The 15,375-nt window shown below is 40.2% G+C and overlaps 1 protein-coding gene across 1 annotated transcript in view; it reads right to left on the minus strand.

Moving 5' to 3' along the window:
• Nucleotides 1–3,694: 3,694 nt before the first annotated feature.
• Nucleotides 3,695–15,375, minus strand: part of DYNC1H1 (dynein cytoplasmic 1 heavy chain 1) — a 45,069-nt gene continuing 33,388 nt past the window's right edge. The window contains exons 58-78 of the mRNA XM_027637564.1: nt 14,817–14,963; nt 14,586–14,736; nt 14,140–14,393; nt 13,835–13,969; nt 13,645–13,739; nt 13,378–13,552; nt 11,941–12,016; nt 10,629–10,789; nt 10,241–10,352; nt 10,098–10,158; nt 9,600–9,723; nt 9,149–9,262; nt 8,709–8,879; nt 8,306–8,523; nt 7,996–8,099; nt 7,382–7,593; nt 6,395–6,548; nt 5,463–5,605; nt 4,922–5,090; nt 4,433–4,560; nt 3,695–4,081 (exon numbers count right to left, since the gene is read on the minus strand). Coding sequence (XP_027493365.1) covers nt 3,953–4,081; nt 4,433–4,560; nt 4,922–5,090; nt 5,463–5,605; nt 6,395–6,548; nt 7,382–7,593; nt 7,996–8,099; nt 8,306–8,523; nt 8,709–8,879; nt 9,149–9,262; nt 9,600–9,723; nt 10,098–10,158; nt 10,241–10,352; nt 10,629–10,789; nt 11,941–12,016; nt 13,378–13,552; nt 13,645–13,739; nt 13,835–13,969; nt 14,140–14,393; nt 14,586–14,736; nt 14,817–14,963 — 3,033 coding nt within the window. The 3' untranslated portion in view covers nt 3,695–3,952. The remainder of the gene's footprint in view (nt 4,082–4,432; nt 4,561–4,921; nt 5,091–5,462; nt 5,606–6,394; nt 6,549–7,381; nt 7,594–7,995; nt 8,100–8,305; nt 8,524–8,708; nt 8,880–9,148; nt 9,263–9,599; nt 9,724–10,097; nt 10,159–10,240; nt 10,353–10,628; nt 10,790–11,940; nt 12,017–13,377; nt 13,553–13,644; nt 13,740–13,834; nt 13,970–14,139; nt 14,394–14,585; nt 14,737–14,816; nt 14,964–15,375) is intronic.

Raw genomic sequence — 15,375 nt, forward strand, 5'->3', positions numbered from 1 at the left:
TTTGGGGTTTTTTTTGTTTTTTATGGACAAATAAGCATCCACCACCTCTAGAGATGTTTATTTTAGTTTTTAGATCCTTATGATGGTGATTCAGAAGATGCATCTGTTCACTCTGACTGTAGCTTGAATTCTTCAAATATTATAGAAGTCGTACCATGGACAAACAGTGCCCCAAAAGCAATGGCTTTGGAGGATGCTGATACTTCAGATGATGGAGAGTCCTTCCCTAATTCTCCCGACTGGCTCTGCCCAAAAGTCAGCGAAATTCAGACAGTAAATGACTGTAAAACACCCCTGGATCTTCCTAGCCAAGAGGACTTTCTGTTGCAATCACCTGAACTGCCTGGAGACATGGAAATATTTACCCCCATGAGGCTGACACCTGACCATGGCTTTCTGATGAGTATTAACCCCTCAGCCCCCATGGAGCTCATTGCAAGCCCAGCTGACAGTGCTCCACAAACCTTGCTAGCAGCTCCTTGTGATGGTACAACGGCCAAGCAGCCCCTAAATAAAAGAAAACAAGTGATTCCCACTCCAGAGGGTGGCAGTGAAAAACTAAGAAGAAAGAAGTTCCGTGTGACTTAATCTGAGGGATGAATAAATAATTGGACAAACTGTTCTGAAGAATCAGCCTGGTGGAGATTTCTTTTGCAGAGGGTACCTGAACTGAACAAGCTTTAAACAAGCTGGCTCAAGCCTGTTACAAATGCAGCTGCGCTGTCACTGCAAACTCTGAGATCCACCTGAAAAATGGAATCAAACAAGTTACGTGGCAATTCTAGTGAAAACCAGCACAGGTATATCCACGGAGTGTCAGCCATGCTGGGGCCTCTTGGAGCACCAGCCCCAGCTCCTGTATGCAGTACCTGCAGGCACTGGCTCAGTTTCAGTGTAATTTCACCAAACATGGCAAAGATCTGTTGAGGAGGGAAGGAAGAATGTCCTCATGGCTGGAATTAGCTTTCAATACCTATAGCTCATCCCACACCTCCTTTATGTCAGTGTTTGGCCCTTGGTGTGTCTGACCTCCCCTACAGAGGAGGGCAGCAGCTGCTGCTGAGCTGTTTTCACAGGTCTGACTACAAACAAGTGAACTGCACCACGATGAACTGACTGCAGCCAATGGCAATTTAGCATTTGTTTTCTCCTTCAAGTGGGGAGAAACTGTCTCGTTGCTATTTAAATACCTGTTCCTACCTGATTTGAACAATGTTTTAGGTAGACAGTCTTCATACACCCGCCAGGTCAGCATTTATGATGTGAAGTAGCTGAATTAGGTGAGAGCTTCTTGCTTAGTGAGAATAATCACTCAGGAGCTGAGAAGTGGTGCCCACAGGTGGGAGGCCGGTTAGGCAGCAAAAACTGTATCTCTGACCTCCCTCTCTTGTATTGTAATTTCTTTTATCACCTTTAGAGTCTGGGTAGTCCATTTATGTGGAAGGGGAACTAACAGCTATGACAGTGTAATGATATATGTTAGTACCAACTACTTGTGAAAGCATTTGTTCTGTGCAACTGGCAGAGATTTTTAATTTGCAGTTTCTTTCATAAGACAGAAAGCCACTCAAAATATTATTTCAGTTCTAGTCTTGCACCCTTCCAGTAATAGCTGCATATTTGTTGCATATTTATTATATTAAAGCAACTTTTTTTTCATCCTTATCCCCCAGCTGGAAATGGTTTTTAATGAGTTTGGAAATAAAGTGGTTCAACAGTAGGATGCAGAGGCTTTTGCCCCAAGACAAGCTACTGTGGTTCCCCCTTGACTTGTCCTAGAGGCAAAGATTGGTGCAGTGAAAACCATGAAGTTAACTGAACCAAAACCAAACAACCCCCTTGCACTGTAGATTTGTGTGTACTGAAACTAGGCCCTAGTTCTTTTTGGAATAAGGACCTTTGAAAAGCTTGAAAAATATGACCTTGTGATATATACCCTTCAGTCTTGTGTCGGGTTGTTGTGTCATTTTAAGTTCTAGCTATTGGCCCCCCCAGCTGCCAGCCCCTTCCTCTCAGGCTAAATAAAACTGAACTGACTTTCAAACTGCAGCCAAGAACCCTAAACTCATCTAGAGAGGATTTCATTGAAACCAGTTGTTTCACACAGCATGCTGAAATAAATAACCCACTGGGAAAAAATAATACAGGATCAGGAGGGAAGCAATTTGAAGGATAAGCCACATGGGACAGTATATTTGTAATCTGCTTATTCAGTATGAGAATCCAACTGTGGATTAACTTCTGAACTGAAATTGCACCTTTTGTTAATTCAGGACAAATGCAAAAGGTAACATAAAAGAGCTGAAGAGTTTGGGAAGCTCTAGATATATGAGACACTCTTGATCACCTCATGAGTATTTCCTAATAGGTGGGAAGAGTTTTACAGTAGCTCTAAGCTGGTACCACAGCCCAGGTGCTGAGCTACTCACAAAAAGCAGGTGTTGAAAGAGGCACATTCAGCTGAGCTGCCAACAACCAGATCTTATAAAGGTTTAAGCTAACACTTCATACAGCAACTGGTGTCCAGAGCACACAGCCAGCAGGAGGAGGTCTGCTTCCTTCCTGTACAATGTATTTGAAATTATCCTGGAGGCAGTGATACAATTCCAGATACTAATATTCTGCTGCTGTAAAGGAAAGCATCTCATAGAGGTTTAACAAAACAAGGACATTATGGTTAAAAGTTGTGTTGGATGATGATGGATGTAGTTCCCATCTCTCTTCCTCACAATTATAGGCACAGACAAAGATTACATGGTGCACTGGTTTGGGATTCATTCTTTATAAGGTAACAAAACCAGTCAGGACAGTTCAAGCTATGGTGATTAACTATGCAAAACAGTGGGGAGCGGGCAGACAGCAGAACTCTGTTTAAGTAACTAGCAGGTATTGACCAAAACAAGTACATGAGGCAGGCAGAGATAATTTTTGCTCCCAGCACAGGCCTGTGCTGTAGAATCACTTATCACAGAAAAAATATTAAGAGTTGATGCAGGTTCAGAAAGTCACTGCTTGTATTGGAGAAATTACTGAAGGAAGGGGCTCCCCTGTTTTGAGACTGGAAAGCTGTGCACCTCCGTTCTTCACATGCATCTCTGCACACTTGATATTAGTCACTGTCAGTGGGGACAGTTGTTCTGAGAGGATGGTCAGAAGGGTAGAAATGCTTAGCCAATGAATTTAGGATCAGAAAAAGTAAGTGAATGCAATGCCCAAACCATTACATCAACCCAAGTAATTAGCAGGAACTCTCAAGTCTCCTAATTTAGTAACAGTTTGGTCACATGTGAGAGTCTGAAATAATACTGTAACTCCTTGTGTAAGCATTTAATATCATCCTCCTGGGCTTAATGAGACATGAATCTGGGGGCTTATTTGACCATAAAAGAAAGAGGAAGCTCTGTGGTCAACAGGACAAGAAAGTTTTGTTTAGGAAAGAAGCTCCAGCTTCTTGATCATCTTGGCAAGTTACAATGAACTGGCTCTTGCTTGAAGTAAGTAATTAATGCAATGGCATGAATTATCACAGCAGATAATGTCATACTTTGTGTCTTACTGCACTAAAGACTTACGTTCCAAGGGTTCTGTTACTGAAGGTTAGCTTGAACAGGAACTTGTTATTCTCTGAAAAAATAATAGGTACAGATTTTCCTGACCAAAAACATCACTGTAAGAATATAGTTCCAGAAACAAAGAGTTTTGCTATATATTTTATTTAGTATAACACAATCCATCAAATTGCACATATACCAATAACCATCTAAAAATCTCATCCAATTTTCCTTCAAAGAAATCTCTCTAGCCTATCTGCTTTCCAATGCATCACCCCCTTTCTTTCTAGCCAACTTGATATAAATCCATCTGACAATCTACCCAGGTTACAAAAGTACAGGTGAACACTATATAGAAGACTGACAGTTACTACAGCATTAATCAGTTAAACCAAATTTGTTCACTCAGTGCAGAGAACTGCAACACCACGTTCATAGAAGCTGCGTGGATCTTCCTTGGTGGCTATTTCAAAGTCAACAGTGAAAATCAGATCAGCACGAGTGAAGTTCAGATAAACTGGTAAAGTAACCTGGAGAAAACCATGAACATAGAACAGTTGTGTAAGACAGCTGAAGTGTGCAAGATGTTTCTATAACACTATAAGGTACTTACAAGATGAGAATTCATGCTCAGATAACTCAGTACTCAAAATATGAGGGAAAAACCCAAGCCCTAATAAACTCATGATGCCTTTATAGGTATAAATTCACGTTTTGATGTGAATAGTGTTAGTTTTCGGATGCCTCTCCTCCTTATCAATAGATACAAAAGAAAGACCTAGTCAACACTAGGTCTGTTTGCTGCTAGCCTAGTACAAGTATCTATAAAGCTTCAGGAAAAAAACTGCTAAGTATATCTAAATATTTTTAACAATACTTACAACATTTGCCTTTTTATCAGCATTTGTCTGCTTGATCCAGCGAAGCTGTGTAATGGGCAGTACAGTTGAAATAGCATTTGAAAGTGACAGCTTGTTGTTGCTGCATGTGGCTCCCTGAAGCTTCAGGCCTGTAAATTGAAATACAGTTTAGAGTTCTAAGAGCTTTCATACATCCGAAGACCACCTCCTTGTGTATCATTTAAGGGCTAAGTCCACTAAATGAGAAGTATTTTGTCCTGCAAAATGAAGAGGTTGCAGGTGATACACTATGCAATACCACTTAAATATATACTGACCTGAGCCTTGAGATTTATTAGCACTGTAAGCACTTCCCTAATAACCAATATCAAACTAATCTTTAAACAACTTCAGAAAGTGTGTATTAACATTTGCAGTGATAGGATCTTTTTCATTTGACATATCCCATTTAATACCAGAAGTTTCTGAAAACATTTTAGGTCAAGGTCCCCTTCTTTCTGATGAGTTTACCTGTGACTCCAAAGCTGCAGGCATCCAGGACTGCATTCTGGGTAGTTGTAACATTGACCTCAAGACAGAGTTCTTCAAGGGACCAACTGTTTGCTTGGGCAACATATTGTCTTGTAGCAGTAATATATGCCTCTGGTACAAACAGGCCACCAAGGCACACGTGGATGTTCTATTTAGGGGAGGTGGAAATTGGAGAAAAAATATTTCAGCTGCAGTATTAATTAATGACTAATAAATACTACTTCAGCAATCTATTTACATTAAAATGTTCCTGCTGCTACTGGAACACTGTGTAACTGTTGAGATGCCTTCTGCTCTAAGGCTTTCTTTTCTACAATACTAAGGCTCAGTTAGCACAGTTAGTCTGCTAAGCCTCACCATGCTGAGACCAGGAGAGACTCAACAGTATTTACAGGCACATTTCAGAGAATATTGACTCAAAGTCACTGTCTGAGGAACTATTTAGAAGTCCTGATATAAAAAGACTCCATGAGGAGTTACCCAGCTCCACCACCAACCCCTAGAAGTCAGCACAAGGTACCTTCAGTTCTTTTGCTCCACCAGATGCAGCTGCCTGGGAAATGTTCTGCAGCTGTTTAATGCGCTCACTGAAGTCAGACACCCACTGGATAACAGTCATACCAGCTGGCACTGTGTAATGAGACCAGCTACGAGGCAAAATACCTACAAAAATGTGATTAGAATTAAGTTTTGTTCGTACGCAGGTTGAAATTATACACTACATTGACACTTCGTGTTTTCTCCCAATAACCAATCAGATCTGGACAGGAATATCAATCTCTACTTTAAAAGGCCCCTCAGTAAGTGAAAGCACTTTCAAAGATCACAAAGCAAATGGCATCCAGGTGTACTCTGTATTTAAAATGCCATCCAGCTTCAGACACCCTTCAAGAGCAGCAGCTGCAGTAACACACAGCAGGACATAACTGATCTCCAAGTCTGCATGATTTCAGTTCTTTAGAAAAAACTGAAGAGGTCAAATATCTGTGTTTTAGGAAATGCTTTTGTACAAAGCAGACAGCAAATCTTCATGCATTATTACAAGCAGGATGTCTGTGAAAATTCCACATTTATATAAAATCTTGAAACAGAAATTCAGAGAACTTGAATATTTTCTAGGAGCAATATTACTCACTATGTGGTATGAGTAACTTTCTTCTGTCACAATTCAGACATTGAGAGAATTTATGAAGATTTCAGCTTAGAAATTAAGCTGCTAATATAAACCATACAAAAAAAGACTAATATTAGACACCTCAACTTGAAATTTCAAACCAAAACAACTGGAATTTTATGTTTGACACAAAAGTATTGCTTGTGTCAAACTGTAAAGCCTATCCAGATATTTCTGCCATTTTTTGGTTTTTTTTATAAGCTGCTGACCACAAAAGCCTCTTATGGAGTGCAAGAGGCAAAGAGAGCCCTGGGAGGTGGTGATTTGAAGGACCATACCTTTCACCAGTTCATTTATAAGTGTGCGCAAGTAGTTGGTTTGTTTCTTTTTTCCTTCACACACTTGTACCACATCTGCAAGGTCCTGACGAACATCCTGGAGCAGCTTAGCTCCCATTTTCACCTCTCTCTCAAAGAATCGGAACAAAGGATCCTGATGGTCAAAACATTGAAAGTTAAGTTGCAGATCAAAGTTCTTGCTCGAAAACTGCTACAAAAAGCAACCTCCAAATCCCGGGTGGACTGAGCAGTGACACTGTGACTACGAGCATTAAAGGTGGAAGATGCAGTGTGTGGTGCAGAAAGTAAGTGCAGAAACTGTTTTACACCCAACAATCTCCTCTCCCTCGGAGAAGTGAGAAAGAATTCATAGCTGAACAATTAATGCAGATTGCCTGCTGCAGCTCCTTCCAATCAACTATGGCTTTTTTTTAATCAGCAACAAAAGGTTCTTGCCTACTATCCCAGAGTAAGTCCTTGGAAGCAGTTAGACAATCATGGGCACATTTAACTAGGGAGCTTATTCCTAAGCTAGAGTTTAGGATACCACTATACAGATCTCAAGTTTCCAGCCCATGCAACTTCTGTTCTGAGTTAGCAGAAGCTGCTGCCCCATCTCCCCTCACTGACCATCACCACATTTTAGCAGCCATTAATGTGCACTGGTTGTAAAGACAGTATCACAAGCAGCAGTCAGTGTGTCAAAAGCACTTGTTTCTTGCTACCTGATCACAGAGAAGCTTCAGAATTGGTACCCTTACTAGACAATTTGCCCTTGCATTTCTTCAAATAATACCCAAAAGACATAAACCAGCTTTTAGGAGCATATCAAGGAACCCAGGGGAGCATTACACAGGTATGGCACTTGGAATCAGCACTGATACAGGTTCCATTGATCCCTGAACAGTTTAATTGGTACTTGCATTTCACCATGCACCTGAACCTGTGCTTTACCTATGCCCACATTAGATAAAATTTAGTTCTTACTTTAATGTTTTCCACAGTCCTCTTCAGATGGTTTAGAGTTTGTGGGATAAGGTGAAGCCAGTTGGAGGCTGTGGTATGCAGTGTTCTCATCCAGGCTGGACGCCCATCTGATGTAGAATCAGTTCTTGTCTTCTTCTCTGTTTCTGCATAAGCTAGATCATCCTCATCCTCCAGCATCTGCATTTTCAGCATTTTGCTGATCATATCTATGCCTAAAATAGGAAATACGCTGTTAGTCAGAGAAGCAGTGGAATCAACATGAAAACAACCTACTACATGCAAGAACCAGGACTTTTCTTCATCCCTAGTCTAGACCAAAGATTCAGAACTGCCCAGTTGTAGGTGGCTCCAGAGCTGACAACAAAGCTTCCCAGAATGAGGATGGGAGCTTGCCATCTGGAAGGCTAAATGTAACTGGTTTTTTGGTTCACAAGCTTCTGATCAGTTTTTGGACTACTCAAGTGCCTTACCTCGCAGAAGGTTAAACCAATTATGTTGAGGGAGGAGGGGAAAGCTATTGACTCTTTAGCAAAATTTGTATCTCTCTTCTGCGTTTTAGTTACAATGGTGGCCTGGTAATCTGCAAAAGATATCATTAAAGTTCTGGTTTTTACCTTGTGTGGTAAGAAGAACTTTCTCTGCATTATTTGGCAGGCCCAGCCATGATGGCGTTTGTGTATCTGGCAGCATCTCAACCCACTGGACAAACTCCTCACGCCTGCAGGTCAAGAGTTTTAATATTCATTAGAAAGTTTCCTCTATTACAATGCCAAGGTAATTCTTTGCCTGAGACAGATGTTTACACAGCACAGAAATATAGTAAGGTGTTTGGTTTTTTGCTTTTCTTTGTGTGCAAGTTTTTAACTTAAAAAAAAAAAAAAAGAAAAGTTGTACAGAGAGATCAGGATAAGGAAGAATCGATACCTGATTCCATCTGGCATCTGAATATCTTTATGCCCATCAACTTTGCAGGCCAGTTTGAATTCACTATCAAAACTCAGAGTAGTGAACAGACGTTCCAAGAAAGTGTTCAACAAACGTTGATCAAATTCATTATCAATACGACCTCCATAGATAGACTGTGCCATCAGTGTCTTCAATGCAGACCAGGGGATTTTATCAGGTGAAATGTTTTGACGACCCTATAATTAGCAGCAAACAACAGTTTTGACATCTCCTCTGACTCAGGAATCGAATTCAGGACTTAAATTAAATTGCCATCTGATTATTTGTGCCTACTCATTCAACTTCCTAAATGTTTCCAGAACAGACTGTTTCTCTGAAAATCTAATTTTTAACCTGTACCCAAGGACACAACACTACTTGCCTTTGCTGTATCATCCAACCACGTATCCACTGTGTCACAGGCAGATCTCAGGTCAGACTCTCCAAACTCATACTTCTTGGACCAACCCAATGGAGCATAGCGCAGGCGCTCTTGGATGATGGCATGGAACCAGGCCAGGAGGAAGTACAAACGAGCACGCTCATTTGGAGACTAGGAAGTGGAGAGAAAAAAAACCCAAACAAAACCAAACAACTGTTACTCAAGTGAACTGGTAAAAATCAAAGTCTGCTTAAAAGGATAGAAAGTATCAGATTTAATGCTAGATTGCTACCAAAACCTTATACATTCTACCAACAGAAGAAGTAACTACTAGTTTACTTCTGTGAGGAGAGAAGAACATCCTAGGTACATCATCTAAGGTTGTATTTTACTGAACACATTCTTCCTCTCAGTTTCATCGACACAAACTGCAACCTCACCTTGCACATCCTAGAAACTGGAATGCTGCTGAAGGTCCTCAGCATGTTTGCCTTCACACCGGGAGGAGGTTCGAACACAAAGATTCGTCCAGCACGTAACAAATTCACTGGTACCTAGAAAAGATCAATAAGCTCAAATCCACCTGTTTTAGCCTTCACTAAATTAAATCTCTCTAACACTATAGTTTGCATTAACTTCAAAACCTTGTCGTGAGCACACAAATTCTTGCCTTTCTTTTGGGAGGGCTAGAGGAAGCAGCAAAAGGGAGGGTATGATGTTTTCAGTTACAATTAAGTTATCAAAAATCAAGGTTAGTAACTCCCCTGACAGGTACGTATTTTCCTTTTCCTTACTGCAGAAAGGCAGTAATGAGAAACCTTCCCTGGATAGCACTCTTGGCTCTGAAAGCTGGTCACTCCCCCAGAGAATGAAATTTTAAATCAATGTTACCTTTGGATTAATCTCCATGGTAAGGAAGAGTCTGAAGCAAGCATGGGGTTGTAGGGAATGTAGCTTCTTTTCTAGTTGCATGAGCCAGCCAGGAGCCAGGTGAACATTCTTCAGCATTACCCATCTGTGAATTTTTGAAACAGGAAAAGTGCTTTTCAGTGTACAGCTTATAGATTCTTGCTGTAATCATTACAAGTAACAGAACAAGATATCAATGCTATAGATTTTCTTACCTCTTTTAAACCTGTTTTCTATGTAGAATCAATTACTATGTACTGTAAATAGGTTAACTTTCTTGTTTTGCAGATACAACTTACTTCTCTTGAAAATATTTAAACAGAAGTTGTGAACAGCCGTGCTTGTTATTACAAGTTTCAGTTCAAAAGATGGTCTCATTATTTTTATTCAGGGTTTTATCTATTTAGCCAGTAGATTACTTTCCCCCCTGTTTACCTTTCTACTAGGCAGTTTTCTAGCTGAAAATGAAACAGAACTTACCTTCCAGATTTCACTGCTGTGTTTATTGCTTTATCTGCCTGGTTAAACCCTTCAGCAGAACCTAAAAGACAAAAGGGTTGCTAAAGCTCTTACTGCTAACAATTTCATTTATACTTAGATAATGAAATAAGGTATGTTCTTACCAATAGCAATAGAAGTTATCTGTGTGTTCTGCTCAGCTGCAAGGTCTTCAACATGACCACTGGCATCATAACCAGGCACTGAACACATCAGCACAGGGGTATTTGGTTTCACCTGTGGTCCAGGAAGTTAAAAAAGATATGAATCAGTCATTAGATAAATATGGGAATGCAGTAAGCTCAGTGTTTCTTCCCTCTGCCCAGTTAAAGATATTATGTCACTCTTAGTTTTATATTAACAAATAGAAAAACAATCCACTCCTCATACCATGGGGAGAAGTGTAAGAAGTAAAGAAATGTTTGGTTGGACAGATTTACTCACTATGGAACTCATGCATGGTGGACTAAGCACTGCCTCAGGATTTTAGCCTTTCAAAAACAAGCAGGTTACCTCTGTATCTACAATTTGTGTCAGATCTAAAGGCTGTTCCATAATGGACATGAAAGACTCTCCAAGATTTGTTGAAACAAAGGTATGTGCCATGGCCAGCAAACGATCTGGACGGAAGGCCTGGATCAGAAGCAAGCGATGAATGGCCTGTCCAATAGGAGCTGGAAAGAGGAGACAGCAATAGATGGACAGGTAAGAAAACCATTCTAACCACCCTCCTCTCTTTAATTCTCCATTCCATTCTTCTCCATTTTGTTTTCAAGACTACATATTTAGAAAATTAATTATCCATTTGAAAGATCTGTTGCAACTTTTTAACAGAATGCCTACATTCCATCTTCAACTTGACAGTCAAAAGAAACTCACAGCTTCAGCTGGTTTGTCTTCTGCAACACTTCAACTGCCTGCTCAACTGCTCATGTTCTGAACCCTCCGCAAGCCCACTTGGACAAGATGCATTTGGATTCTACTGTACAGGCTAGAAGTATTGCCATGAGTGATTTTAATTTCTAAGGACAAGAGATCTCTTCACACCTTCTCACTCATACAATAATCTGCTGTTGAACTAGACTTATATAGTACGATGCACTTGTCTAGCATGCATAGGGTAGATAACCTAGAGTTGCTTCAGTTAATAGTCTAGTAAAACAGTAGCTAGTAAATACAAGCTTAGATCCTTAATTTAGAAAGCTGCCTACAGGAATGAGCCCAAAATGATACAGACAGGAAACACTTCCTAAAGTTACCTTTCATTCTGGGGAGGAACTGAAGGGCAACAGTTACCCTCAAGTTCTAATTCTTAACAAATTAGCACCAACAACTAACGTAGCAAGAGCTAAGACTTCAGGTTTAAGATACAACTGCAGGAGGAAACATTCTAGTAGACCAGCCCTGTCCTCAGAAAAACTTTGTCCTGGAGCTTTTTAGAGTCCTGAGCTGCCTCCAGCTTCGTGATGACTAAGGTTAATCCAAACTATTACATAATCTAATGAGATTGTAGAATTACGTTTCCTCAGTGGAAGATCAGATCACAGGTTAAGGTGCAGGAACCAAGCGTAGTAACTACAGCTTACAAAATGGTTTAAAAAGACTCAACAAAACCAAACACAAATTAACCTCCCAAAAAAACCCAAACCCCAAAACAACCCAAACCCACCAGACTTCAGGTTCTTACACAACCCCAACTTTATGATTTCCCTAACCATTAAGGTCCAAACTTAAGTTCTACTTTAGAATTGCTTTTAAAACCATAGTAACTCTACTAAGATCAGTACAGTATGACTGATGTGGACAACAGTGCAACTTCACTTACTTGCAGGTTTTTCTTCAGTCCAAAGGTATGGTACAGTCTGCTCGGGGGAACTGCTATCCAGCCAGATACAGAATTGCTGTATTGAAACAAAATGCAAAAAACCTGAAGGTAAGTTTCGAGGCATCAGAAACCTGCTGCAAGGTGCAGGTCCTGTTCATGGTGCAACAGAAATGTTCAATGTCAGCCTTAGTATTTAGAATTTAATGTACTGCAAAAGCGTTCAGTTACATACAAACTGTTAGTAGGAAACAAAGATTGCCAGGGTAGGGTTCAACTTGTCCAAACTCCACTGGTTTTGGATTTGCAAACAGAACTTTAAAATTTCCCAATTAATGGTTGTATCTTATCATCCATCTAAAATTTACATCATAATAAAAATTTATATTGAGTACCAGAAGAAGCATTTGAGCTTCTATCTATGAGTAAGTCTTGAGAAATAAAACAGGGCTAAAGCTGTTAAACAGGAACACTATTAATGAAATTGAGTCAATCATAAAACTTAGCCCCAAATATTGTCTAACACTCAGTTTGGTCTTTTCCCAGGCTTCTAAATACGGATGGTTTGAGTTTCACATATAAATGGTTTGAATGTTTCCTTGAGCAAGACTGCAATTTGACCAGCACATTTAATAGGTTCTTGACTCACTTCAATGAATTTCTCCAAGTTCTATTGATTTTTATGACAAAAATCCACATGTAAAACTCAAATTATACTTTGTCTATTACACTTCCTTTAGATGTGCCAAATTGTTTCCCTGATACGCCCTATTGCTGCATTGCCTCCAGCACTACAATTCTACAGATCTCTAATAAGCCCAAGCTGTACATCATTTTACCCCAGGCTGAAGAGTTTGATAAAAATTAGACATAGTAAAGAAAATTCGACTTCTAATATAAAAACTAGGCAGGGCAAACCAAGCAGGTACTATTTAAGATATGGACATAATTTGGAACCTGACAGTTTCGCAGTCAGAACAAAGATGTATTCTTTACAACACTTCAGTCATGAGAATAAGCAAAGTGTTCAGCAGCTGAGCACGATCCAAATTCATGTCCAAAAGCCCACCATAATGAAGTTATGTATGGTTGGGGCTGCTCCCCTCTCTTGCACAATTATCACACAATAGTGATGCAGGAAAAGACATGCAGTATCACACTTCCTGCTACCATGGGAACCAAAGCTGGTCAACAAAGCCAGATGAACGGTTAAGCCACTTCCAAGTCCATGTGAACAGTGGTATTTACAACAAGTTTCACAGCTGGATTGCTAAGGAAACAAGAATATTCATTTCCACAACAACTACAACTAGTTATTTGTAAGGCTGCCTCATTCCCATCCTAGGAGAGTTTCCTTGTGAGCATGAAGCTCTTCAAGCAGACACCTAAAAAGCCCGACAAGATAGTTCAGTGCAGAAACAAGCCCTAGCCAACACTTACCTCATCCGCTTGAACTTTTGAAACAAGGTCCTTAAATGCAGGAAGGCAGCTCAACCTCATCATTGCTTCTGTTTGCTCTACAGTCAAACCATTGATTTTGGGGAGAGATGCAGTGTTTAGTACAATCTCCTTCCCTCTCAAGAAGTGCTGGAATTCTGCATCATATGTAGGCTCCCTAACATTAAGGGAAAAGAAAAGTTCAGCTAGATGCCTTCAAGACAGCCCTCCCTTTGTCAACTAAAGTGAAATGAGAATATAAATGTTTACCCAATGGTGCCTTTCAGTTTGATCCGGGCCAACAACATGGCAAATGTTATATGATCCTGATGCAGCATGCCACGTGCCACTCTATTGAATGCCACCTACCAACAGAACAGGGAAGTTAGTACAGAGGCCATGAACTCTTGACTCTTCAAAAATGATTGAAGAATTACATTTATTAGTTAAAAAACTGAACCTGGAAGAGATCCTTTGTGATGATTGAGAGACGATGAGTATGGTCTGTAATTCCCTTCAGATTTGGGTTCTCATACAAGACATTGTGATAGATGTCCAAGAAAAACTGGAGGGAGTATTGGTACAGGAAATGTATCTGAAAGACAAAAGGGTTCAGTTTTTCTCTCTTGAGTCCTGCTGTTTGATAGTCACTGGCATATGCCAAACAAATTGCAATATGGCAGCCATGCTGGAATCAGGTAGTGCCTGTTTAGCTTTGAACAGTAAATACATGAAGCTTCTGGCAGGAAAAACAACTCGTCCTACCTGTTTCAGTGACTCCATAGTAAAGTAGATACTGCTGCATGCTGTAGAAAGAGGCAAGTACTGCTGAGAAACTGTCTCCACTTCTTGCATGACAATGTCAGTCTCTTCCACTTTTCTGGTAACCTCTGCTGCTTCCTTCTTCAGGTTCTCAAGAGTAGTAATGATGGTGTCATCATCCAGGATACGTCCCTTCACTTCATTAAGTGCCTGCAGTAGGGATTTTTCCAACTGACGCAAGCGCAGCTGAAATTCACCTTAATTAGAAGGAAAAATAGGTCACATTGTATAGATATGTTAGTTTTTAAGAATTATTTGAATTGTGTGTACTTTGGCTTTGGACATCTTGAGAAGCCAGAGTATGAAGACATTTTACTGTGTATTTCTACAGCTACAGTAAAACCAATGTATTCTTTTAGAACAGGAGGAGTTCATTTTGGTAAACATACCCTGAAGCTTGAGGAGGTCAGAACGTTTTTCATCAACATCTGGTCTTTCAGCTTTCAGGACTTCATTCAGACACTGGCTCTGTAAGCTGCTGCGAGTTACTGTGAAGTTCACAAATGTAACACGAGAGCAGAGGTCCGGTGGGAATTCGACCTGTCACAGGAAACACGAAAAACTTTCTCAGCTTTCCGAGACACCATTTCTCCAAACGGGACAGCTTTTGTTTTACTTACTGTTGGATCTCTGGTGGAGAGGAAGATGACGAAGGATGGTGACAAATCAATATCTTGGTCTCCTAGAGTAATGAGAACTCTGCCTCCAGTTCTTCGGACTTCGCGGTTCAGAACAGGATTCAGAACTGGATCGTAGCTCTCCACGTCCTAAAAGCAGAAATGTGTTAAGAGATTGTGTTCCTTGCAAGTGTCTCAAGCAAAAACTCCCAATCGAACTGGGCCTTAAAGGTCTGGTAACCAATCAATCAGCAGTTGGTTAGGAATACAGATCACATTCAGAAGGTATTTCCACTTTAGATTTGTAGTTGAGCTACACAAGCACAAAGTTTAGGCAGTTACCATGCATAACCTGAGAAGGGTAGTATTACTGACGGCTGTAATTGTGTTAGCTCTAATGTATTACAAGCCCTATCCTAAGCAACACAAGCAACAGTTACTGATCTGTGAGCTAACCCCATTTTCCCATTTCCATACTAAGAAGCAAAAAACCTGCAGTTACCTATTTTTTGTATTACTGAAACTTCTCTCTCATACTCAGAGTAATTTAATTCTAGATAAC

This window comes from Corapipo altera, unplaced genomic scaffold (assembly GCF_003945725.1).
Source record: "Corapipo altera isolate COAL_440 unplaced genomic scaffold, ASM394572v1 23, whole genome shotgun sequence".
Classification (NCBI taxonomy): Eukaryota; Metazoa; Chordata; class Aves; order Passeriformes; family Pipridae; genus Corapipo; species Corapipo altera.